Here is a 24397-nt window from a genome sequence, read left to right as displayed (position 1 = left end):
GTTAATATCTACTTGACTCAAGATACTATTTATGATAGAATTAAAAGCAACCTTTCTGATTTTATTTGCTTATTAATGCATGCATTTGGTCATTAACAATGTGCTAAGTAGTCAAAGCAAATAATTGCTTTTCTAGCCAGCCCTGGTGAATGCACTAAATGAGGGGAGCGAGTTATTGCATATTAAAAATTATAACTAGCTTTAAAATGTTCATCTCAGACAAAATATTCAAAAACAGTTAAAGTCCTCTGTGTGGTTCAGCTAAAACCTCCCGAAACAGCCCAAATCTTCACGGAGATTATGAGCTCTGACCCAGTCACACTGAATAGAAAGTGTATGTTCAGAAGTTTGCATGTTCCTATTTACAAGGTCTTCTGATCAATTGTTAGGACTGCTCATAAAATGGTTTTCGTTTATTTATGTTTAGTATATCCTACTTAAGAAGCAATGTAACTGCAAGAAAAGCTTTTATCTTACATCTGATTTTGAAATGTGGCTGAATATATTAACATAATTCAGAACAAGTTGGTAAACATCCACAAGAATATGTTATATAATTCCATGATACTCCATGATATCCTGAAGCCACTGGGTAGAAACATGCTAACTTTTTGATCTATGTTCAAGGACCAACAGAAGCAGACCTTCGCCTATTATGTGATCCAGAGCAACGGTACGAAGGTGATAGCACATGGACCTTATCATCCCCAAGACACCAGCTAACTGCAAAGCAGACCATCTGGAAATAGCAACGATGTACTGCATCAACACACTCATCACCTCAGTTTGCCTTACTATGTCAGACGCTAAGGCCTATCGCTGTTTCCACATTATACTGTCTGAACACCTATGAACCCCTGGCCATAAGTCATCAGTGGCTAGTATTTAACTTCACTACAAAACAAACAAAGGACTATTTTCCCAAATATATTTCCATGTAGAGCTGCCCAGATGGTTACCTCTGTTGTAGGGGAGGGAGGTTCTGTCCCCATGGCACACATCTGGATCCAGGGATCCCAAAGCTGTCACTGGGTCTTGGTCTCTGCATTGCTCATCTCTACTTTCTCCAGAATGTGTGGCAGTTCTACATTCTTGCTTGTTTCAGTGAGAGTCCAAGATAAGGGGATTGTCTCTGCTCACCTGCCCCATCACAAGTGGAGAACTGGTGGCCTAGGCTCCTGGGTTCTGACTGGGGTGGCCCAGGCTCCTGGGTTCTGACTGGGGTGGCCCAGGCTCCTGGGTTCTGACTGGGGTGGCCCAGGCTCCTGGGTTCTGACTGGGGTAGCCCAGGCTTCTGGGTTCTGACTGAGGTGGCTGTCTTCTGTTCCCTCTTCCTATCACATTTTTACAGGCCTAATCCAGGACAGATATTTCTATAGGTGATATCCATGGGCTCTACCTAGCGGAGTCATAGACGGATGGTCACATGAATGACTTTGTGTAAGACACCAGCAAACAGACAAGGACACTCCTGAGAGTTCTCCCTGTCTGTTGCTCTCCAAGAATGTTAAAGAAAACAGCTCTAGCTGTCCCCTTTCCTTCCTACATCTTCACTCTGGGTTTAGTTCAGATAACAACCTCTGAGGCCCTGGATCCAGCCAAAACTAAAGCAACAACAGATATGGGAGAAATAAAACTGTAACAAGCAAAGAGAATAGGGCCAGAGCTATGGCTCCGTGGTTAAGAGCACTTGCTGCTCTTGTAGGAGACCTAGGTTCAATTCCTAGCACCCACATGGTGACTCACAAAGGTCTGGAAGTTCCAATGCCTTTTCTGGTTTATGCAGGTACTGCACACACATGGTGCACATATATACATGAAGGCAAAACTCTCATACACATAAAATAAAAATTTAAAAAGAGAAGCAACAAAAGGGGCTGAATTATAGTAACACATGTGGTACTGGGACAGTCACACATGTGGCATTGGGACAGTCACAGTGTGGTATAGGGACAGTCACAGGTGTGGTATAGGGACAGTCATACATGTGGTACTGGGACAGTCACACATGTGATACTGGGATAGTCACATGTGGTATAGGGACAGTCACAGGTGTGGTATTGGGACAGTCACAAGTGTGGATTTGGGACAGTCACTGGTGTGGTATTGGGATAGTCACAGGTGTGGTTTTGGAACAGTCACAGGTGCGGTATTGGGCCAGTCACAGGTGTGGTATTGGGACAGTCACACATGAGGTATTGGGCCAGTCACATGTGTTGTATTGGGCCAGTCACATGTGTTGTATTGGGCCAGTCACAGGTGTGGTATAGGGACAGTCACAGGTGTGGTACTGGGACAGTCACAGGTGTGGTACTGGGACAGTCACAGGTGTGGGATTGGGACAGTCACAGGTGTGGTACTGGGACAGTCACAGGTGTGGTACTGGGACAGTCACATGTGTTATATTGGGACAGTCACAGGTGTGGTACTGGGACAGTTACAGATGTGGGATTGGGACAGTCACACATGTGGGACTAAGCTTGGATTATCTGAACGGTAACTCTGCCTAATTACTGTGATTGTGTTCCCAAATTCTAAATAAAAAGTGAGCATGCATTTTCTGATATTCAATAAATAGTACAACAACTTGAAGAGTAGGAACAACACTGGACAGAGATGTCTTTGAGAGAAAAATCTATTTTTTTTCCTGCCTATACTTGGTCAGGATTAGCTGAAGATGAAGAAAGAAAGTCCCTCCTTGACAGCCCCAGGCTTGCTTACCTGGCATAGCATGGACGAGGTCACCACAGAGAACAAAGAATTTGGGTTTGGGGTTCAACTTGTTGATGGCCTCAACAGCTTGCTCCGTGAGACGGATCTCCTGCCCCCACTCGTCACCACCAGTGTCACAATTCCCGGTGGACCAGGCCTTCATCAGCCCAAACTGAGTGTCCGCACCCTGGATGAAGTAGAACGGCCCTTTCCATTCCCGTTCCTTTTCTAAGAGAGAAGGGGGAGGGGTGATATAAAATCTTGTCAGCGAAAGCATCCAGGTTACCATGTAAGCGCAAACAGTAGTTTTCTTAAACTAAGTAGGTCATTTTGATAAGTTGCTGTCCAAACATACCATTTTCCTGTCACTGTCTAGAGGATTTTGATTTATACTAATTATGCCGGGGACCTGGTGATTCCCAAGGGCCATGAGAAACTATGCAGGTTGCTGTAGCTGTGTACCCAAGCTGTTTGTTTAAAAGCTAGACATCCGAAATGAAACCGAGACCACAGTGGAACACAGTGCAGAGGATATTAATGCTCAGTAATAGTCTTCTAATTGGAATTAAAAATACCCAAACTGATGCTGCCAGAGTGTTATATTTAAATTACTAGGTAAAGTGCTTACGAATGTTTTCTTCCAGGCTTAATGGAATCATTTGTGCTGTTTTGGGGAAATGTAACAGAATTTTAATTATAAAACTTGGCGCTCACAAGCTCTGGCTATCTGGTGGGAGATGTGGTACCAGGAAGAAAGTCTTGAAATCTTGAAACGGGTACATCAATGTGAAAGAGGGGAAAAAAAGGAAAGAAAAAATCAATGCTAATAATCCACAGGCTGTATGACCGGGTACAAGCACACTGCGGGACTGAACATGGAATGCGTTTCTTTCTTCCCAGTTTAACTGAGTTAGAACTGACAACAAAATGCCCTGACACACCACACACACACACACACACACACACACCACAGAGATACACATACCCTACAATGTCTTGTTATACATAGAAAAGGTGAAATAACTACTACAATCAAACAAACCAACAAATCTATCACCTCCACCTTTATATGAGGTAGTGGGAAAACTCAGTATCAGCTGTTGGCAAACTACAGGAATATAACACATTATTCTAAGAGTCACGAAACTCTCAGGACAAAGGGCACCTGCATGTTACCCTCGATCTACATCAGAGCTGTATGGTCCAACTGCAATCGACCTGAGTTCACTGTGAACAAGGAGTGGCTGGGGCTTGGGTGTACATCATGCTGTACAGGACAGAGAGCAAACTCTACTGAAGGATTGAACACATTCACTCAGCCTTTGCTGTGCTTAATAAAAAGACCAAGGTGGTCCTTAAAGATACTGCCCAAAAATATGCACTCGTTTGTAATCCTTGAGCATGGACTGCTTCCAATATACAGAACATAGCTAACAGTATGTCCTCTCAGATAAAGGCTGGAAGACCATGTCCTTCTTTCTTCTTCCTTCTCCTTTCCTTGTTCCATAGTCAAAAGCTGTCATAACAAGCTGGTTACAGTGGTGCTTGACTTTAATCCCAGTGCTCAGAGACAGAGACAAGTCACCCATGGGCTATAAGAGAAAGACTTTGTTTCAGAAGAAAGCAAAACACAAGCTGTCATATTGTAAACTGCCCTATGTAGTGGTCAATATAGCAACAAACAGAAGGGTCTGGCCAAGTACATCCGGCCAACGGCCATGTGAGTGGACCAGAAGAGAGAGAGAGATCCGTTACTGAGTTTTTGGATAAGGACAGAGCCTTAACTCGAGCCTTAAGAGCGTGTGTGGCCACAGCATCCAGCAGTGATGGACCCAGACCCACAAAGGGTCTCTGTGACAATGCAGGCTTGCTGCTTCCCACTGTCAAGTTTCAGGGTAATAACTACAAATCAGACTGAAGAGACAAAGGTCAAGGGGAGAGATTCTTCCTGAAAAGCTGAATACATCCCACAAAAAAACCCAAAACAAAACAAAAAAAAACAAAAAACAAAACAAAAAACAACAACACCCCTCCACACACACACAAACACATACATACGCATATACATGCACGTGCTCACAAACACACCCACATCAAAACCAAACAATAACAGAAAACCTACCAGATTCTGTTTTGTGTTTTTAAAGTTAATGGTTAGTAACATTTTCTTATTTTCTTATTATTTCAATAATAACCTTTGTATGCCATATGCCACTAATCTCATTTAGCTATGTTTTGATTTCTGAGACCCTCTGCAGAGCTATTTAAAACTTATAAATTAATCAGAAGCAGTCCCAGGAGGTGACTGGCACCCAAGGTCACAGAATAAATCAACCTGCTATGACACAGTTCAGAAAGTTTCCTGCAGCAAACATTTTAACAAGTGGTTTCCCGTGACAAATAGTCAAGAGCCTCAAAAAGCCAACAGTCCTTGAAGCTATTAAAATAAATCTTTCATTACACATTTACTGAGTAAAAACTTAGAGCATCAATTTTCTGGTGATGAAGCACAAAATAAATAGGTTCAACTTGTTGATACAAAGACACAGCTTTCATCTCGGAAGGGAGAAGAGAGTTTATTCTGGAGTCAAATATGAGACCGTGCCCCAGGAACGTGGATTTGGGTTACTCCAAATTCCACTTCCAATATGGAAATAGTTTCAGGAAGCTTTTAAATAACAGAACAAGGAAAATCATAAATCCAGACATTCTTCAAATGTTGGTGGAAATATCAGGTAGGGAGTCACAGAACAGCTCAGTCACAGGGCTCAGGCAGTGGGACGCCCGGCAGACTAAGTCTCTGCACTGTTAGAAGCTATCACTGTTTGTGTATTCCAAGTGATTTAACTAATGGCTACAAAGACATTAGGTCACATATACAAAAGGGCAGAGGTGGCTTTTAAGAGGGCTAGAGATGGCCAAGATAATTTGGCTTTGGACTTGCAACCACTGAATTTCTAATCAGTTAATCAGCCTTTGTAGTCAAAGCTTCTTTCCAGAAATTCTCATTCATAGATCTAAAGTGAATGGAGTTCTACACCGTCAATACTCAACCTACTGTATCTATCTTATTAGGTGACTGTTAGCTCAGGGGTCTGCACTTGTAAAGCGTCTTCTAGAGTTTTGCTCAGGAGCTGAGGGTCTTTATTGTCACCTCAATTTGAATGCTGCACAGCCCAACAGCATGGTGACAATGCCTGCAAACCCCACACCTGGGCATGAAAACAGAAAGAGGTAGAATTAGAGGCTACCCGGAGCTACACGGTGAGAATCTGTATTTTAAACAGACCTGGCAAGAGATAGCCCAGCAGATAAAGGTCCTTGCCACACAAGCCTGATAACATGAATTCAATACCCTTATCCCACAGTGGAAGGAGAGTATGGACTCCCAAAAGCCGCCCTCTAGCCTCCAGTTATGTTCACACATGAAGAGCAAACTTGAAAATATTTAAATTAAAGAACATGCTGAATTATAGATTCGGGGCTATATAAGCTTTGTCCTGGAAGGAGGGCTGCACTAAGGTTGTCCATCTCCTTTATCCCTCTAACGGCAGAGTTTTACAGGATGAAACGGAATTCCAAAGTCCAGACATGCCCTTGGACACCTGACCTTTATAGCATCCTTTCTAGGGTGAAGCTACTATTTACTGCCCACTCTAGGAGAGCCCAGCTTCTCAAGAACCTCTGGAAGCGCTGTCACAACAGCTCAAGACACAACATAGTTGCTTTACAATCAGAACTTCTGACATTACTGGGAAATATACAAGTAGACACCCCATTTCCCCCACTAACTTCCCTAAGCAGACTGTCTTAGAGACTTAGGGGGTAAATGCCAGACAAGTCTAATTAGGGAGAGCTATCTGGAAATGGAGGCTTGAGGGAGAAAGCGGAGGCATTAGCGACAGTGGATGCTGTGCAGGGTAAGAGGGGTCTTGGTGGGCTACTGTGACAAGCTGGGAGCCAGCGACATCAGCAGGAAGGGGGTAAGACACATAATGGGGGAGAGTCAGTTGAATCACTCACTGATGCATGCCCACTGACATCTGAGGCCTGCAAGCAGTCAAGGAACCTGGCTGGAGGAGACTCAGGTGCTCTGGGTAAGGGGCAGATACTAAGAGACTCAAAACTGAAACACCACTCTGAGGAGGAGCTTTTGTGTTAACTGTGATATTTTGGGGTTGTATCTTTTTCTGTTTTTTTTTCCTATTTTTTTTTGTTTTGTTTTTGTCCCTGACTTTATTTAGCTTAGGGATTTGGTCCTAAACATCTCTCAGTATTGTCCATGACTATCTAATTATCACATTTGAAGTTGCTTTTAAAAATTAACCCAAGACTGTTTGAATGGAAAGAGCTTATGTGAAGAAAACTTTGGTGACTAGTGAGTTCTAATACTTTATTATATTTTATTTACAATTTGTTGCTGGGAAAGGGCACACGTGAGCTTGCACATAGAGGGCAGAGGACAACCTTTGGGAATTAGCTTGCTCTGTCCACAGTGTCGGTCTCAGGGATTGAACTCATTAGACATGGTGGCAAGTGCCTTTACTCACTCAGCTGTCTCACACTGGCTCTAGTTCTAACATTTCTGCCTTATGACATTGTGACATACAATGAAAACAGCCATAAGCAAGGACATGTCTACCATACACTAGCACAACAGCATAGTTTATACATAATAAAGTGTACATTTGTTTAGTTGAAACACCCAAGATAATCATGAATAAAAATGTCCATAATGAATGTAATTTTTAACTCTCATGTGTATAGTGAAGTACCAGCCCTTGCCTTCCAACTTCAGAAGGGTCTCTGCTGTGTTTCTGTTCCATAAACCAGGTGGAGGCCTAGGGCTTCTGAGGATTCTCCTGTCACTGCCTCCCGTCCCTCTATAGAAGTGCTGTGATTATAGAAACATGTACAAGTTTGCATGGGATCTGGGAACTCAGATTCAGGTCTTAGAGAACACGTTATCTACTGACCCATCTCTCTAGCCCACTCTTTAACAAATTCAATTAGCTCTGTACTGCTAAGTGGCAAATTACCAGGAACACAGCAGCTCAGGACAGAACAAGCCTATTGTCTCATACGTCCCAGGGTTAGCTCAGTCCATCCTGTGTTCACAGCCCCTCATAAGCATCAAACAGAGTGTTGGCCAGTTTGGAGGTGTCAGTGTAAGAATATTTGGTTAAACTTAAAAATTAACTGCCCCAGGACACATCCCAGGAGGAGCACATTCCTTAGTCAGAGGACACTGGATTAACATTCAGAGGAAGAAGGGAGAGGCTGATTAACATTCCTCAGACCACAAGGAAGGGAACCCACCTGCAGATGGGGAAGGCCCAAAGCACTTAGACACATTCCGCAGGACGGACTAACCCTTGCCACTCACAGACAAGGAAGGTCCTTGCCACCCCATTCCCCAAAAACCAATCAATCAGTTTAAAAGTCACACTGTTTTGCCAATCATATTGTGCCTAGTCACTGTTTCTCTAGTCCACCCCTTAAACTGTATAAAAACTGTTCTTAGCTTCAACTTGGGGTTCCTCTTGTGTCCGTGTGAGGGAACCCCAGTGCACTGGTTATTATAATATATCATTAAATCTTATGTTTTTGCAGCGAATCCCCTGTCTGTGTGTGTTTCTGCGGGAGTGTGTCCCCTGGTTTGGATCTTAGAGTCCAACATCAGCTGAAGACCATGTGAGTTTTTAGCTAGCTGTGCTTCAGGGCCATCCTTGGTTCTTTATGAGCTCACAGCATGAGAACTTGCCATCAAAGCCGTCAGGGGAAAAGGTCTCCTAGCAATGGTGTATTATTAACTGTACAAACCTCTACCCTCTACCCCCAACCCAGCCATTGCTTCTGGGGAGCTCTTTATCGAAATGAAGTCACTAGGCTAGCCAACAACAAAGTCAGGGGATCATAATCTCACAAGGCAAACATTCCAGGAGGCACAGACACTAATATAAGCCCTGGGCCAGATAATGGTAGATACCTTAATTCCTGCACTGGGATAAGGCATTCAAGGTCACACTCAGCAATATATAGGGAGATCAAGGTCAGCCTAAGCTATAAAGATACTATCTCCAAAACTAAAAAATCCCAGGTGAGATTTTCATGCAAACTTCAAGTTTGCTACTGACTTTCTAGTACAGAGCAAAGTTAAGCCCATTTATTTTGTCCCACCCACAGGGAGCTGGAAAGCTAGTTATGACGCTACTCTAAAAGCTGACTTAGCCAGCTTTTTATTCAACCAAAGCGAGCTAGCTAGTACTTTCAGGACTTGAGTTCAAGGTCACATAGCTGATACCTTCTGCCCAAGAGCAGTTGAGTATCTCTGGCTGGAGAGATGCACAAATCTAGAAGGGGCTCCTGGCTGCCCCAAAGTTGTTGATTTCCATATAGACATTTTTGTCTCCAAAAAGTTTTCATCAAATGGAGAGACTCAGTAAATGAGATGAATGCATAAAAATAAAGCTGGCAAGGCCCAGCACCCTCCACAGTGGCTGCCAACAGCATGGGCTGACTCAAGGCACGGCTACTGCTCAGACACCCAGCTTCTCCTCCAGACATGCCAAACTCGTGGTCTGACTAGCAGATGTGCTCTGTTGGACCCATACACTGTTTACAAAATTTGAAATCTGCTGCCAACATTTAAATTTTATATATACATATATGTGTGAATTTAAGATTTATATATGCATGAATTCAAGATATATATATATATATTTTTTTTTTTTTCTTAATTCTCTTGAAAAGTGTGGCCTCACTGCTCATGAGACTTGCCAAAGGCTGGCTGCGGCTGTGCGATCTTTCTGCATGCCCCTGAACTTGTTCTAGCTCACACACGTCCAATTCACCATCTGGCTCCCGTCTATGCAAACTCTTCTATTTTCCTCAATGTGGGGAAGCAGAGACCCAGTGATGGTACAAGGAGCAAAGGCGGGTTCAAGTGGCCTACTCCGCCCGCCAGACATCCTGGCTTGGATGGGGTGATCATACTACTGATTGAGATTACACAGAAGTCACATGTCAGTGTCTTATCATGAGGTGCTTGGTAAACATTTTGGTACCTGTAGATAATGTTCCAAGACAAGACAGATGTTCTAAAAACATAGAACAGCATCATACTTATTAAGCTGGTTATATTTTTGTATTTATATATAAATATGTGTATAAGTCTGTGTTTGTATGTGTGTAACAACAATTAAGGGGAGAAAAGGCCATGAATTTGAGAGAGAGCAAGAGGAGTTTATGGGAGGGTTTGAAAAGAGGAAATGGAGAAGCAATAATGTAATTATATTAAAATCTCAAACAATAAAAGAAATAATTAAAGTAGAAAAAATATGTTTTAAAGAAAAAGCTTTGCTTTACCAATCCAATTCATCTGTTGCACACAGAGTTACAAGACATGGCTAAGTCTAATTTCTGCTGCCTGGTAAGAGACTATCATGACAAGCATCCTGCAAAATTGACGGATTAACAGTGGATCTCAGGTATAATAAACCATGCACAGAAAAAGCCTCTGAGGTTTTTTTCATCTGTTTAATAAAGTGCAAGGCAGCTTGACGTGGGGTGAATCTTTAAGCCTGTAGGACTCGCACACTGCCTCCCTATTAGACTTCCCCCTGAGACTGTTTCTGTGCTAAATCCTGCTGAAAATCAGACATCCAAACTCCAATTCTCTTTACAGTCTGCACTTTCAGTATCACAAACTGGATGTCTTCTTGGACCTGTTTCTGCTAATGTATTTCCCCTTGTGCACTTTCATTACCTTTTGGGCATATTTGTCAATTGTTAATGGAAGGTGACTTTTAATATATACTGAAAATTAGAACCATCACAGAGCCTTTTGTTGTTGTCTGCTAGTCAACAGTAAATGCAGTCCCCAAAGCAGATAAATCACTGTTCTTATCCCATGTCTAGGAAAAGACCAGGGAGTGTCATTGTATCTTAGTGTTTCACGCTCTAACAATATATGCACTCAGGATATGCTACTAACAAACACCCTTGAATAGCTGTAGGTAGAATACAATGATAAACAGATCTCTTAATTTCCATAAAGGGCAAAAAAAAATATACTTTCTGTCTTAGGAAGTATGTCTTAGGTGAGAAGAAACACCATTACCACGGAAACTCTCATAAACGAAAACATTTAATTGGAGCCTGCTTGAAGTTCAGAAGTATAAGTCCATTATCGTCATGGTGGGAAACACCATGACATACAAATAGTGGGAGAGGTAGCTAAGAGTTCTATATCCTGATCCTCAGGCAGCAGGAAGACAGAGTGAGATTCTGGGCCTGGCTTGGGTATTTGAAACCTTTAAGAAGCTCAAATCCCCTAGTAACACACTTCTTCCAACAAAGCCACACCTCCTTTAACAAGGACACACCTCCTAATAGTGCCATTCCCTCTAGGGGCCATTTTTATCAAAACCAGCACACTTTCTAAATGAAGTTTGGTCTAACATGGCACACAGCATAAGACCCTGGCTGAGCAGTGCGGTTAAGAGGCCTCAGCATTATTACACATTATTGTCACATTATTACAGGATACAAAGATTCGAGAATCCATGGTGTTGACTCCTGCTAATTTAGCAAACTCAAAATACATTCGACTAGAATTAACTTTAAAATGAACAGAGCATAGTGAGTAGGTTTATTTTTCTGGGAATGTCCAACTTGGATTCAGTATCTTAAATCCAACATCTCTACAGTTCATGCATTTCACTCACAATCCACGAATTCCAGTCATCCTGGCTCTTTCCCTGGGTGCCCTAAGCTTTCAGTATCACAAAGTGAATGTCTTCGTGGACCTGTTTCTGCTAACGTATTTCCTCCATCACTCCAGGCCCTCAGTCTACAGACTTTGGGATCATGTCTTTGACTTCACACAGTCAACCAAGCTACAACATTCCTTTTCTACATCACCTGCCCTGGCCCTCCTGTCCAGTACCACAACCCCCTTGGATGTGAGGCAGCTGTCTGCTATTCCAACTGAAACAGGGCTTCAAGAGTAACTCTGAAAATTCCCTCTCCAGGCCACTCAGCCATGCTGTTCTAAAACTTCCCCTATCACTGCCCAAGCCAGTGGAGATGAGATATGCTCTGATTCTCCTCAATGGCAGGCCCATGTCTGCTTCTCTCTCCAGAGCACGCATGTGTCATTCAGGCCTGTCTTGAGGCTGGCATGTAGCAAACATATGGCAGGGATCAGTAGGGATGCCACTGGACCCTGGCTCATCCTGACACTGGGGAACCAGGATAAAGGCAAAGCTTTTCCAGATGTATCTACCACAGATCAGTCACACCAGTGGCTCTACACTCAATAGAGCAGGATGGCTGTTGACATTTTAACATCCATATTATTGGATTGAAAGGGTCCATGATTCACCAAAGAATGACATCCTGGACTCAAATAGTATGTAAACGCCGAGTGTTTTATTGTACAGAAGTCCAGCATGCTGGGGTCTCCCATTACCAAGACAGAGAGATAAACAAGTGAGCTCACAGGCCTGATGTAAAGCACATTGGGGAATTCTGGGGTAGGTGACCTCTATGTTAATCTGTTGGGTCCATCTCTATGGACATTCCATTACTGGGATGTGGGGGATGGAAACTTGCTGGGGAGTCTGTTACTGAGGAAGTACCTCAGGGAGTCTGGAAACTGCTGCTGACCCATTGTCCTTGCCTCCGGCCAGGTGACAGGGCTGCTTCTGAGGCCTGGACTTGTCCAGTTCTTGGAAACAGAGATTGAGGCCCAGTCTCCTTAACTGCCAGTTTGAAGCCTGTCATGGAGTCAGTCTAGCCATCTCAGGATGACTTTAACATAAACGTCTAGAGACATTTTGGGATGTCACAGTGGGAAATGGGTAGTTGTATTGGTTACTTACACTGGCGCTGTGATAAAATACCTGATAAAAGCAACTTAAAGAAGGGGGTTGTTATGGATCAGTGTTTGAGGATACAGTCCAATATGGCAGTTGGAGTGGCAAGAACTTGAGGCAGCCATTCACATTGTATTTATAGTCGGGAAGCAGACAGTAACAACCGATACTGTTTGGCTCAGTTCCTTATTTCTCTTCAGTCTGATACTCCAGCCTATGAAATGGTGCTACTCACAGATAGGATGGGTCTTCCTGTCTCCATCTAATCTGGTTATACCTCACAGGCATGTCCCTGGTGATTCTAGATCCTGTCAAGTTGATAATCAGTCTTAACTATCATAGTGGTGCTATTGGAACCCAGTAGGTAAGAGCTGGGCATACTGCTGACACCTACCCTACAGCCACCAGTAACGGCACACAACCAAAGGAAGCACTATTTGCCCCTCTCACACATCCACACTTCCCATCCCTCCAATGGCTGCTCTCTACTTGTAAACTCTTCCTACTGAGAAATCTCATTTGCACTGGCCAGCCTAGTACCTACCTCCAGCACTGAGCCTGATGCCCTCCCAAGACTCTGTTGAAATCTCGTCTATCTCAATCAGGCCAGCTGCTGCCTCCACAGGGCCTCCCTGCTTTCCCTGAAAGCAGCAGCTACTCTGGATCCCTTCTTTTATTCAAACACATAGGAGCTGAGCATCATGGTACACACCTGTAACCCCAGCATACAGAAGTCTGACACACTTCTGTGAGGTGCAATGCTAGAAAATCAGTGGTAGGCAATGCAGGCAGGTCCTGTCCTCTAAGGCCTTACAGAGCAGCCATTGGGAAAAGTGAACAGAAAGAGGCTGTTATCTGATACCAAACTTACTAGGATCCCAGGTGGAATTGGGATAGTCACAAAGCAGAGTGAGTAGCAGCGTGCTGGGAGGGACACACTCTTGGAAAGGGTAAGGCAAACACCACAAGGCAGAACAGAAGGTTAGGGTGAGACCACACCATGACCTACCCTTACCTGGCCCACGTGGCCTAGATTCTGAGTTTCAAGTTTATGCCCCAGTCCGTTTATATTCTTTACTAACTGTAACACATTCAAGCTCCTTATCCTCTCTGGTGTAGCGGAAAAATTTCCCCGCAAGTTGGGAAGAGCTAAGGTGGGAGGAGTAAGGAGAGAGAGAGGATGGGAAAGGGGGGAACATGGCTGCGGACATGCATGTGTCTCTAACAGTCAAAGGTAGCTGATATTTCTAGGTTGGGTATTGGGTTATACCTCTAATTGTGTGGGCATCTTGTTATTGAACATTACCAAATATATAAAGCTATTGGATAATCTTTAAGCATTAGAGTCTCATTTCTACCAGGTACCGTGTGGATGGCAGGATGGTCTGGGCTCAGCCCAGCCTTGTGGAGACAGCGTGGAAGATTGGCAGGGCAATCTCTCACGCTGGTGTCTTGTGGGTGGCAGGGCTGGTGTCTCTGGCCGCCCAAGCTGGCTGCTTGAACCAGGTGGCCTGAGCCGTGGCAGCAGTGAGAACACACCGCTGCTCGTGACCTCAGGCCTAGCCTAGTAGGGAACATGGCGGCTCTATAACACAAGACAGATCGGGTGTTGATGCTTTTAAATATCTCCCTCGACACTCTGGGGTTCAGTTCTTCCTCTGTAGATAATGAATAAAGGCAGCTCCTTATGAAGAAACAGTTAAAATGCAAATCATTTGAACCAAACTCCTGGAGTTTGACCTATGGCATACAGCGTGACTCAGAAAACAGCTGATGACGTTTTAGGGTAAGTATCTAATGCTTTGTCCCAACACTCTTACCTTTCCCATACTATGGATTCTGTGTTGGTTACAAAACAACAAAGACAGGAAAGCCTCACAGCTGCCTGGAGGCTGTTAGGCTAAAGAGCAGATGCCAGTGAAATACAATTTTTGCAGCTCCTTCTGGCAGCAATCTGCATGGTGAATGACAGTCTAAAAGTCTTCGGCAAATCATTTTTCTTCTTGGGGGACTAATCTTATTTTAGTGTGTGTGTGTGTGGGGAAGGTTGCTAAACAAAATCCACTACTGTGGGGCTTCCTAGTCTAACAACAGTCTCACCATAAAATCTCCAGGCTGGATATGGCGTGTATGGTGCCTTCCATAATGGCTGTTCAGGGCCTGGGGGCTGGTGACAGCTCTGAGGGTGCAGAGAAGGTAGGGATCGAAAGTGGACTTCAGCGACAGCTGCACTACTCTGTGTGGGGGATAAAAGGCACCAACCACATACCTACAAAGGGTGAGATGTGCCATGTGCAAAAAGTAATTTTAAAATTTCCTTCAGGGACTTCTCTCTCAACAGGATTAACCATAAGAGCAATCTACAGAATTGCCAAACTACTTGTACCAGGTACCAGGGTAAACTTACGCATATTTTAGTTCAAATGAACTATAAACAAAAAAATGATTTTGAGACACAAACACTTCTGAGTCACGGCTTGGCTGACACACTTACCACCCGAAAGTGAAGGCTTGCAAAACTCTTTGGAGCCAAGACAGCTAATAGGCCAAGACTCCTTGGCCAGGTGGCATTTAGCATTACTGGCAAACAGTAAGACATTTCCAGGACCTTCCTGTGCCATTTTGGGGTGCCTGTTTTAGGTAGCTGTTGGCTAGACCTCTTCCCATGTCCTTGTTTCCCCACCAAGATGCTGGCAATTGCTGACTCACTGGAGCTTGAGGGAGACCTGGACACGGCCCCATTCTCTGGGCAGAGGTAGCCCTGCAGGCACCTGCCAGGCAGAGTCTTTGAATACAAAAAGAATGTAACAGTCCTTCCAGCTAATGGCACCTATCTGATGGGAAAGCTTCATCCTGCAGATGTTTCTGAGCAGAGCACACTGCATGGCTGTCCAGCGTGGGTGTGAAGGATGCTAGTGGTTTGTCTAATACTTTGGTTTCAGTTTTCTTTTGTCCAGAGGATGCACAGTATGTGGGGCAGAAACACATGCAGGGACTCATCTATTTCCACACTATCACGTGACTCCTGAGTAGGCTTGGCCACCAGCCAATGTCCAGAGGTAGGAAAGACCACAGAATCCTAAGGACAAAGGCACTGCAAACTGCCCTAAGCGTCATCAAGGAAAAGAATGGTTAAGAATCAAGTGTTGAGGCCTAAGTTATCAAAGATGAGCAACACATCTTCTTCAACTACAGCCTGGAGACAGCACAGGAGAGACAGACAGAGAAAAACCTAGTCTGGGGGTGACAGATCCCAAACTTGTTTGAGACAGTTTGTCTTGGGGCTAGTGGGATAGCCCCAATGGAAAAGATCTACCCCAGAATGTGGGAAGCCCTGAATTTCACCTCAGTACTACAAACAACAGTGACAAAACAACCCCCAACATCTCCATAGAGTCACAGAGGAAGTGGCAGGGGCAAGGAAGTGAGTGCATAAAGTTACTGAACTGTTCATGTGTGACCTGGGGGTGGCCAGGGTGCTTGTGGTGGCAACTGGGTAGAGCAGTAGACAAAGTCAGTGTGCTCTCAAGGATGAATGCACAAGACCTGGAATAATTTGAACAGAAGAGGGACAGACAATGCCAAGACCACTAACGATCCCTCAGCTTCAGGTAAACAAGTGAGCTGGAAAGCCATGGAGAAAGAGCAGCCTGGGCAGGTGAAAACCTGGCCCTGCTCCAGGGTCACTTGGCCACAAAGGTAAGGGATTTGTCATCAAAAGCCTCTGGCCCTGTCCATTCACTAGGGTAAGAACCTACACCATGAAATGCCTTGGTGGCCCTAGACACAGGAAGGCAGCATAAACCAAAGTCAGTGTGTGATAGTTAGCTGTGCCTTATGGCACATCTACCAAGCTCTGCACCTGTTTTATAAATGAATATAGTTGGCATTAGCATGGAAAGAAAACTTGGTTTTTCTTTTCTTAAAGAAGGCTATGCAGAATGTGGCCATTTATTCCCTAGTGTCTGACTTATCTGTACACCAAACTTGGCTGAGGGGAGGGGCCGAAGGGTAGGGGCTCTCAGGCAGCTGGGGCCAGCCACTGCCCTATGTCTGCATCAATGTCCATTCTCACTGAAGCACGTGGTAAAGGTAAAATGTGGGCAGTACACAGACATAAAAGTAGCCTGCTAGCCTTCTCTGTAAGGTTTTATTCTGAACAAACATCCAGGGGGCCTGGAAGGTCTAGCTAGCATTACAGAAGCTTTCTGCAAAAGATAATGTCACTCAGAGGTCAGTGGGTGGGTGAGCCTCTGCCAGCACTCCACCCTCCTGCATGCTGCATAGTCATGGGCCTGACCCTGAGAGGCTTGCTTTGCTCACTGCACGCTTCCTGTGACCTGCCCCCCGTCTGTTGGTGCTGCTGCTTACTTTGAAGTTGCCTGGTTTAATGAAATGTGTAAAGCAGAGGAACATGGAGAGTTGTTTCCAACTCTGTGTCTCTAATGAAGATGAAAGTTTGGGGGACTCAATAAATGTGAGCCGGTAAATATAAAACACCATTAAATTGGATGTTGGGAAGACAAATGTCAAAAAGGAAAAATATAAACTTAAGAATTCCCCACATAGAGTGCTTCCCAAGTGCTTTTTAATTGAGTACATGTCTATGGGGGTGGGATGGGAGGATATGTGCAACTGGGAAAGATTCTTTCATTAGTGCTTATATAAAAAAAGTCACATCAGGTCTGTCTATACATTCAGGCCAAGCACCTGTCTTGGATAAATCAGTGTGTAGTTATGCCCTACATGAAAATGTTAATCCATAGTGTATTCTTTCTGCTTTAAACTGTTTAACTATGGGTAGAAAAGGAAGTAGCGAGAGCTTCCTAATAACGAGACCCTTCCTCTATATCACACAGACAAACCACCTCAAGGGGCTGGACGGGTAGGTCAGTGGTTGAGGCCTTGTCTAACATGCCTGAGAAGTGGGTTCCGTCCGCAGCTGTGTAAACTAGGCAACTTCAAAGTAAGCAGCAGCACTAACAGACTGGGGACGGGTCACAGGAAGCATGCAGTGAACAAAACTTCTTAACTTACTTTATTATTGGGGTGGGCACCCAGTGCCATAGAACACCAAAGGAGGTCAAAGGATGATTTCTGCAAGTCAGTTCTTGCCCTGCATCTGTTTATGAGGCAGGTTCTCTTGCCCTTTCTCTGTGCTGTATACTCCAGGATACCTGGCCTGCAAGCTGCACGACTGCATTCTCCTGTCTGTCTCCCATCTTGCTGTGGGAGTGCTACAGTTACAGATGTGTACCATTATATCCAGCTTTCTCTGTTCCAGAGACAGAACTCCAGTCACCTGGCTTTCACGGTGAATGCTTTTACCCAGTAAGCCATCTCACTGGCTCTCTACAAACTTAAAAAAGAATGCTTGTTCTAAATGCAAGAGTTCATACCATAAAATATAGTAAGTATTGGATTAAGTCTTTGTGACCTGCAACTTAGGGAAGTATTTTGTAGATGTGACATGATAAAAAAAAAAGCTGATCAATTGGACTTCATCATAACTTAAAACCTGTTTTTAAGATAGTATCTGTACAACATACATTCAGTAAAAAGGAGCCTGGTCCAGAAATAAGAACTCTTTCGGCTCAATTATAAAAAACAAAACAAATAAACAAACAAACAACCCCACAATTTTAAAATAGCTAATGATCTTAGTAATTATTTCTTTTGAGGTCCACCAGTGACCATTAAGTATACTATTTGTTCATTGGATTTAGAGAAATTACTACGGAAACATACCTCTGGGTGTGTCTATGAGGATGCTTCCAGAAAGGTTTTACTGAGGAGGAAAGACCAACCCTGACTACGGACGACACCACTCAATGCACTGGACTGAAGAAGGGCAGAGAACCGAGTGAGCATCTGGTGTCATCTCTTTCTGTTTCCTGAATATGGGTACAATACACCAAGCTGCCTTACCCTCAGCTGCCACCATGCCCCTGCCGTGAAAAACTATACCTCTGACTGGGAACCAAAATAAACCCTTCCTCCTTGAGTTGCTTTTAACTCGCAGGCACTGCTGGTCAGGAGGTAAAATAGTAGCACAGCTACTGCATGACCCAGAAATTCCAAACCTACAAAAAAAACCTAAAGATTTGTTCTGTTTATAGTAGCTACTCATTTAAACAATGTCTTAATGAATGTCCATGAATATAAAAAATCCAGATATTTATCAATGAGTGGACACACAAATTTGGTTATTCCCACAATGAAATGGGATGCAATAAAGGGGACAAAGCACTAGCTATTAGCTACAGTGTAGAGGACTTCTGGAAGCACTCTGAGGTGAAGCCAACCAGGAAAGGCCACATATGACTCCATTCACAGGAAATGTCCAAACAAGACTTCTCTGCACAGGAATGTAGTAGGCACCTGTGACAGGTAGGAGTGGGAACACTTGCAGACTGCAGGTGGACACAACGCTGCTTTAAAGTACTGCCTGCCTGCATCACTCTGGAGCATTATTGAAAACAAGCTATAAGCACAATAGGAATAAATGTTACCATAAACAAGTTCCCAATAAAGATTTCAAAAGTAGAAGCCCAGCCAGGTTATGGTGGCACTCAGCAGTAAGCCAGGCACTAAGGAGACTGAGGCAGGAGGCTCATCAGTTCCAGACCAGCCTCAGCTAGAGCCTATCTCAAATAAACTCATTTAAAATCGTTTTTTTTTTTTCCTTTTACGTGTGGCCTTTTTAAACATGTCAATGTGCACTGATCAACAGATCCCTTAGCTGGTGATCATGATGAGGAACATTCCTGTTTAGCCACAGGGACTATCAGAGGGAACTTCCTTTGGCCAACTGAATTTAGCTCAGTTACTTATTTGATCACAGCAAAAATGACTTGTGAGTAGGCTGCTCTTAGAGCCAGCACCGAGAGCTCCAGCACGGGGCCAGGCAGCATTAAAGTGAGGAAGGGAAAGCAGAAGCGAAGAACACAGAACAATTTAACTGGCTACAGTTAGTCAATCAACAGTCACTGAGCTACAGCTTACCTGGTTAATTGCTTAAGGCTCAGTTATCACCACAGGGCCTTCCACAACCAACCAAAGTTCAGCTACTGTGATTAAACTCAGTATTGATTTAGGCTGTTGGGCCAAATCTGTCCACTCCCACAGCTTTTATTGAACAGATCCCTCTTCAAATAAGAAAGAACTAATTTGTCCTAAATGAAAAGGCACAACTGAAGCTCTTACTTCATCTTCTTCCCTGTTACAACTGTTTAAACTTGAGTATTTCTACTGAGAATCCACTTACTCTCGCCAGTGAGAGGATATACAGGGAAAACTGAGAAATAACAAAACCATCAGTTTCTACAAGGCAGCTGCAGAGGTGCAAAATGTTCCGAGAAACAACCTTTCATTTATTATTTTAAAAATGTATTCCTTTTCCTGGCAGTGGTGGCGCATGCCTTTAATCCCAGCACTTGGGAGGCAGAGGCAGGAGGATTTCTGAGTTCGAGGCCAGCCTGGTCTACAGAGTGAGTTCCAGGACAGCCAGGACTACACAGAGAAACCCTGTCTCGAAAAACCGAAAACCAAAAAAAAAAAAAAAAACCTCTTTTAAAATTTTTTATTTTTTATTTCTGTGTTTCCCTGTGTGAATGTATACCACACAGGTATGTCTGTGAAGAGGGTGTCAGATACCCTTGATCTACAGTTACAAGTGGTTGTAAGCCACCTGATTTGGATGTTAGGAATTGAAGCCAGGTCCTCCAGCAGAGTGGAAGTGTTCTACCTGCTGAGTCATCTATCCAGCCCTCAAACAATGTTTTAAAGAAAACTACCCAAGGAGGTGGAACTATCCTGATAGGATAAAATAAGAACAAATATGTTTAGGACCTTAGAACAGTTAACTTCAATTTTGTTGTTTATTACGTGGAGGTGTGGGTGCACAGATGCCATGGCACTCACCTGGAGGTCAGAGGACAACCTATGGCAGCTGGTCTTCTCCTAACATGTGGGCTCCCATAATCAAAGTCAGGTTGTCAGCCTTGTTGGCAAACACCTTTACCTTCTGAGCCATGATACCAGCACTCAAATACAATTTTAAAAAGCACCTCTGTCCTGATTTCTCCCTTTCAGAATTTCTTCAGAACAGATGTGGTAAACCTCTGAGAAGGTAGTTACATGCTAGCCTAAAAGAGTCCTAATTAGGATATATCTCAAGGAACTATAATTATCAATTTGCCTAATTAAAATGAGTATCTTAACACGCCTTAAGAATGTGAGCCCTCATCAGCAGAGCAGAGCAGATTATGTTAACAAGGAATGGATGGTTGAAACTGAGACTCACTTATCAAACTCCTGGAGAAACAGAAGCTCTGTCACTCAGGTATCACATCTGGTTGGGTTGGGTAGCTCCTTTCTGGGGATGAGCATAGTGTAAGCCTGGGACAGCTGCTTGAGTTAACTGAACTGCTTTGAAGGAGGTGTGAGACCTGTCTCTACAAACTTAGGCTCTACTTCCCACAGTAACTGGGCTGCCCCGGGGGCATCTGTGAGTACAACTGTGTACATTTCTGTGGCATCTGATATCATGTGCCTCCCTCCTAAGCCTTCCTGCCAAGAAAGGTGCCAAGATTGGCTGCTGGTTTTTCTAGAATTTCTGATTGTTTCTGTTTTCGAATCTTTGGTGTATGCTGCACCCATCTGAATAAACACATGCTAAGGAACACACAGTACAGACAATTCACAGGAACCATCCACAATGGTACATTGTTCCCCTTCAGGATGTCTCCAAATCTTAAGGCAGCACTGTCTACTCCCCCTGCATGGCACACATCCCTACCTCCCTAAATGTCCAGTGTTCAGGATTTCAGATGGTATCTCAAATCCATTGTATGAATTTGACTCTCTCCCTTACTCTCTGATGTCAGTCAATGCTCTCCCCCTCATCAAGTTGGACAGTACACACAATCCCAACTCCTCTCACGGAGATGGTCACTGGGTGCCAAGGATTGTTACTTTGTGCCACAGCTCTATGCCTAGATTTGGAGCCTGAGGTCTAGGAATTTGTCACCCTTTCCTTCTCTATTCTTCACAACTTATTAGAGACTTTAAATGAAACATGGTAATTATTTCTCAGACTGGAAAGAAACCTATAGCAGGAACAGTTTGCTAGCGGGAACATAAACAGTTACGAACCTTCTGGAAGGTAATGTAGCTATCCCTGGGAAATCTGTGCATGACTATACCCTATAACCCACACTCTTGCTCCTGAAGAAATTCTCTCATGTGTTTATAGAAGACAGTTGTACAAAACGGCTTACTACAATACTGTTTACAAGAATGAAAAGTACGTAACTAAATGGTCATTGTACCAGTCAGGACCAAAGAAGAAGTAGTAAACATACTAAAACTAGGAAAATGCCTGAGTCACTTTCAAAGGGATTATCTGGGATGGGATGAATACAAAGAAAATTTGAGGAACATTTTAGCAGTCAAAAGAGAGCCACTGTCACACAGACGCCTCAATCTGGAAATAGAGTCTGAGAATATAACGATTGCAGGGCCTTCAGGGGAGGAATACAGCCTACAAAAGGGAACCCTGAAAGGGTATCAAGTGCAGGAATAAACATTCTGGTGTTTGATTCCCCTCTTCCTGATCTGCTGTGGGAGCTTCAGGACAATGAGTTCATTGCTGCAAGTCTATGGCAGTCGTTCCTGGAGCACTGTGGCAAAGAGAAATTTGGAGAAGCAAAGAGAGGAAAGTTGGAGAAGACTCAGCACATCCATTAACAAAACATAACAACACATATGCTCCATCAATGGGATGCTGTTCAGAAGGAAGTAAGGAGAACTTCTTGGATATAATATAGATGCATCTCAAAAATGTATAGGCTGGGGAAAAGACATAAGACACATTAGAATTTGTAGAAAATGGCACCACAGCAGACTGGATTTTCCCCAGTCCACCATCAGTGGACTTTTGGCTGTGCACATCTGTGAAGAACCTTGAATTGCAAAAAGGGAAAAGAAACAAAGGTCTAGCAGAGAAATGTAGGATTGATCTTCTTTGGCTAGCTATGCAGAGGTAAGTCTGAGGAAATGAAAAAAAGATGCGAAGGCTGAGAAGGTGCCACACTCCCTAGTCTCACCAGCAGAGCAGAGAAGAGCAGGTGCCAAGGCCCTCCAGGGTTTGGAACTGGCCTGCTTCTTTTTCAGAGCAGTTCAGACAAATTAGAGGCTGGATAACAAGACAAGAAAGGTAAAAGTTTCTATGGTTCGATGCCAAGTGCCAGAGAAGAATCAACTCCAAAGATCCAAACTCAACAGAGGGAAACAGGAACCAATCGTGTATCCTCTGAGTAGCTCAAGGCCTAGCATTTGCATAACACCTAGCATGTGTCCCACCCTAGGTTACAGAAATACTCAGATGTGTTAACACTCCCTTTGAGGCAAGACATAGGGGCAGATTCTCTAAGACCAACGTCCAAGAACGCTACCAGGACCAGAATGCCTTCCCTCTCTACGGTTACAGTAAACAGCAGGATAGAAAATACAATCTCACTACAAGTATCAGCCTCCAACACATCCCTCACTTGTCAGGTCCCCCCCCCCCCAAACCCCCCATAAGCTTGCAGTGGCCGGGTTCTACAGATGGGGAAGATAGAAGACAGGCCCCACAGCAGAGCCCAAGCACTTATTCACTTCTTTGCCATCTCTGCCCTTCTGGTTTGTTTGTTTGCTTTTTTAGTTTGTTGTTTACAAGGTCAGGTCAAGGCCAGCGAAGAACCCATTGCCGCGAGGGAGGGACAACTCCTACAACGGTTCCCGGTGCCGTGTGCAACCCGCAAAGGGTACCGGCTGGAAGTGCGCGCCCGCGACCGGAAGGTTCCCCGCGCGGAAGGTTCTGCAGCTCTGGAGTCCCCCTTCCCGGGCGAAGAGCCAAGCAGCAGTACCTGAGGAAAACGCGTCCAGGGTCCTGCCCCGGGCTCTGTGGAAAACATCCGCCGCCTTCGCAGCTGACATGACGAGCGACTGGCCTTGCCTGGGCACGTTCTGTGGGAGGAGGGCGCGACTCTACACCACCGGGCAGGCCCGCCTGGAACAGCTTCTGGAACCTGCCCTCAGCTCTGGGAGGGACGGGCGGGGCGGGGCCACTCTGGGTGCTGCTAGTACTGCCTGGGCCAGACAAGGCGATTGCCACCCCTCTGGGATCGACCCCTGTGTCTGGTCAGGGTCCAGTTGCCCTGGAACAGACTGGGTGTTGAGGCTTTGAGGCCTGGGATTGTCTTATTTAACAAACATAGGGCTGCTTCATAATTTGTGATTTCAGGTTAGTAAGAATAGCAAAAAAAGGTTTAGCATAAGTATTTCACGCAGTATTTGGGAGATACTCATGCAGTTATTTTTTAAATATTGTTTATCAGAAATTCCATTTCAACTTGATGTTCTAAGTTTTATGTTGCAGCCCTTCCAAACTGCTCACCATGATCTCAAGAGCCTTTAAGGCATCTTGACTGCCTGGACATTGCCACTGTCACTCTGTCACTGTTTTTTTTTTTTTTCTCTTGCTGTGCAGCAGGCATTGCCCTAAAGTACTTTGTGTTTAACTCATTACCTCATTGGCTGCTCTCATCAGATACTCAGAGAGAGAGACACAACTCCTGAACGCTAAGAGCTGCAGGTGAGCAAAATAGAATCTGTCAACTCAAAAGCCATTACACTGAACTACAGCCCTAATACTTGCTACCAATCTAGATTTCAAGGTGGAAATGTTGAATTCAGATCTCCAAGAAGAGGATATTTTTATTAAGCACTACAGGGTAGACTTCCCAGGATCTGCCAAT

At 44.2% G+C, this 24397-nt stretch overlaps 1 protein-coding gene across 1 annotated transcript in view; it reads right to left on the bottom strand.

The window, feature by feature from the left end:
- Positions 1-23665, bottom strand: part of Cpped1 (calcineurin like phosphoesterase domain containing 1) — a 107881-nt gene extending 84216 nt beyond the window's left edge. Inside the window, exons 1-2 of the mRNA XM_028778385.1 lie at positions 23507-23665; positions 2722-2940 (exon numbers count right to left, since the gene is read on the bottom strand). Of these exons, the coding sequence (XP_028634218.1) occupies positions 2722-2940; positions 23507-23576 (289 nt within the window). The 5' untranslated portion in view covers positions 23577-23665. The remainder of the gene's footprint in view (positions 1-2721; positions 2941-23506) is intronic.
- Positions 23666-24397: the final 732 nt, after the last annotated feature.

Source organism: Grammomys surdaster, unplaced genomic scaffold (genome assembly GCF_004785775.1).
Source record: "Grammomys surdaster isolate TR1022 unplaced genomic scaffold, NIH_TR_1.0 334, whole genome shotgun sequence".
NCBI lineage: Eukaryota > Metazoa > Chordata > Mammalia > Rodentia > Muridae > Grammomys > Grammomys surdaster.
The sequence above is the reverse complement of the archived record's forward strand: the minus strand, read 5'-3'. Positions and strand labels throughout refer to the sequence as shown.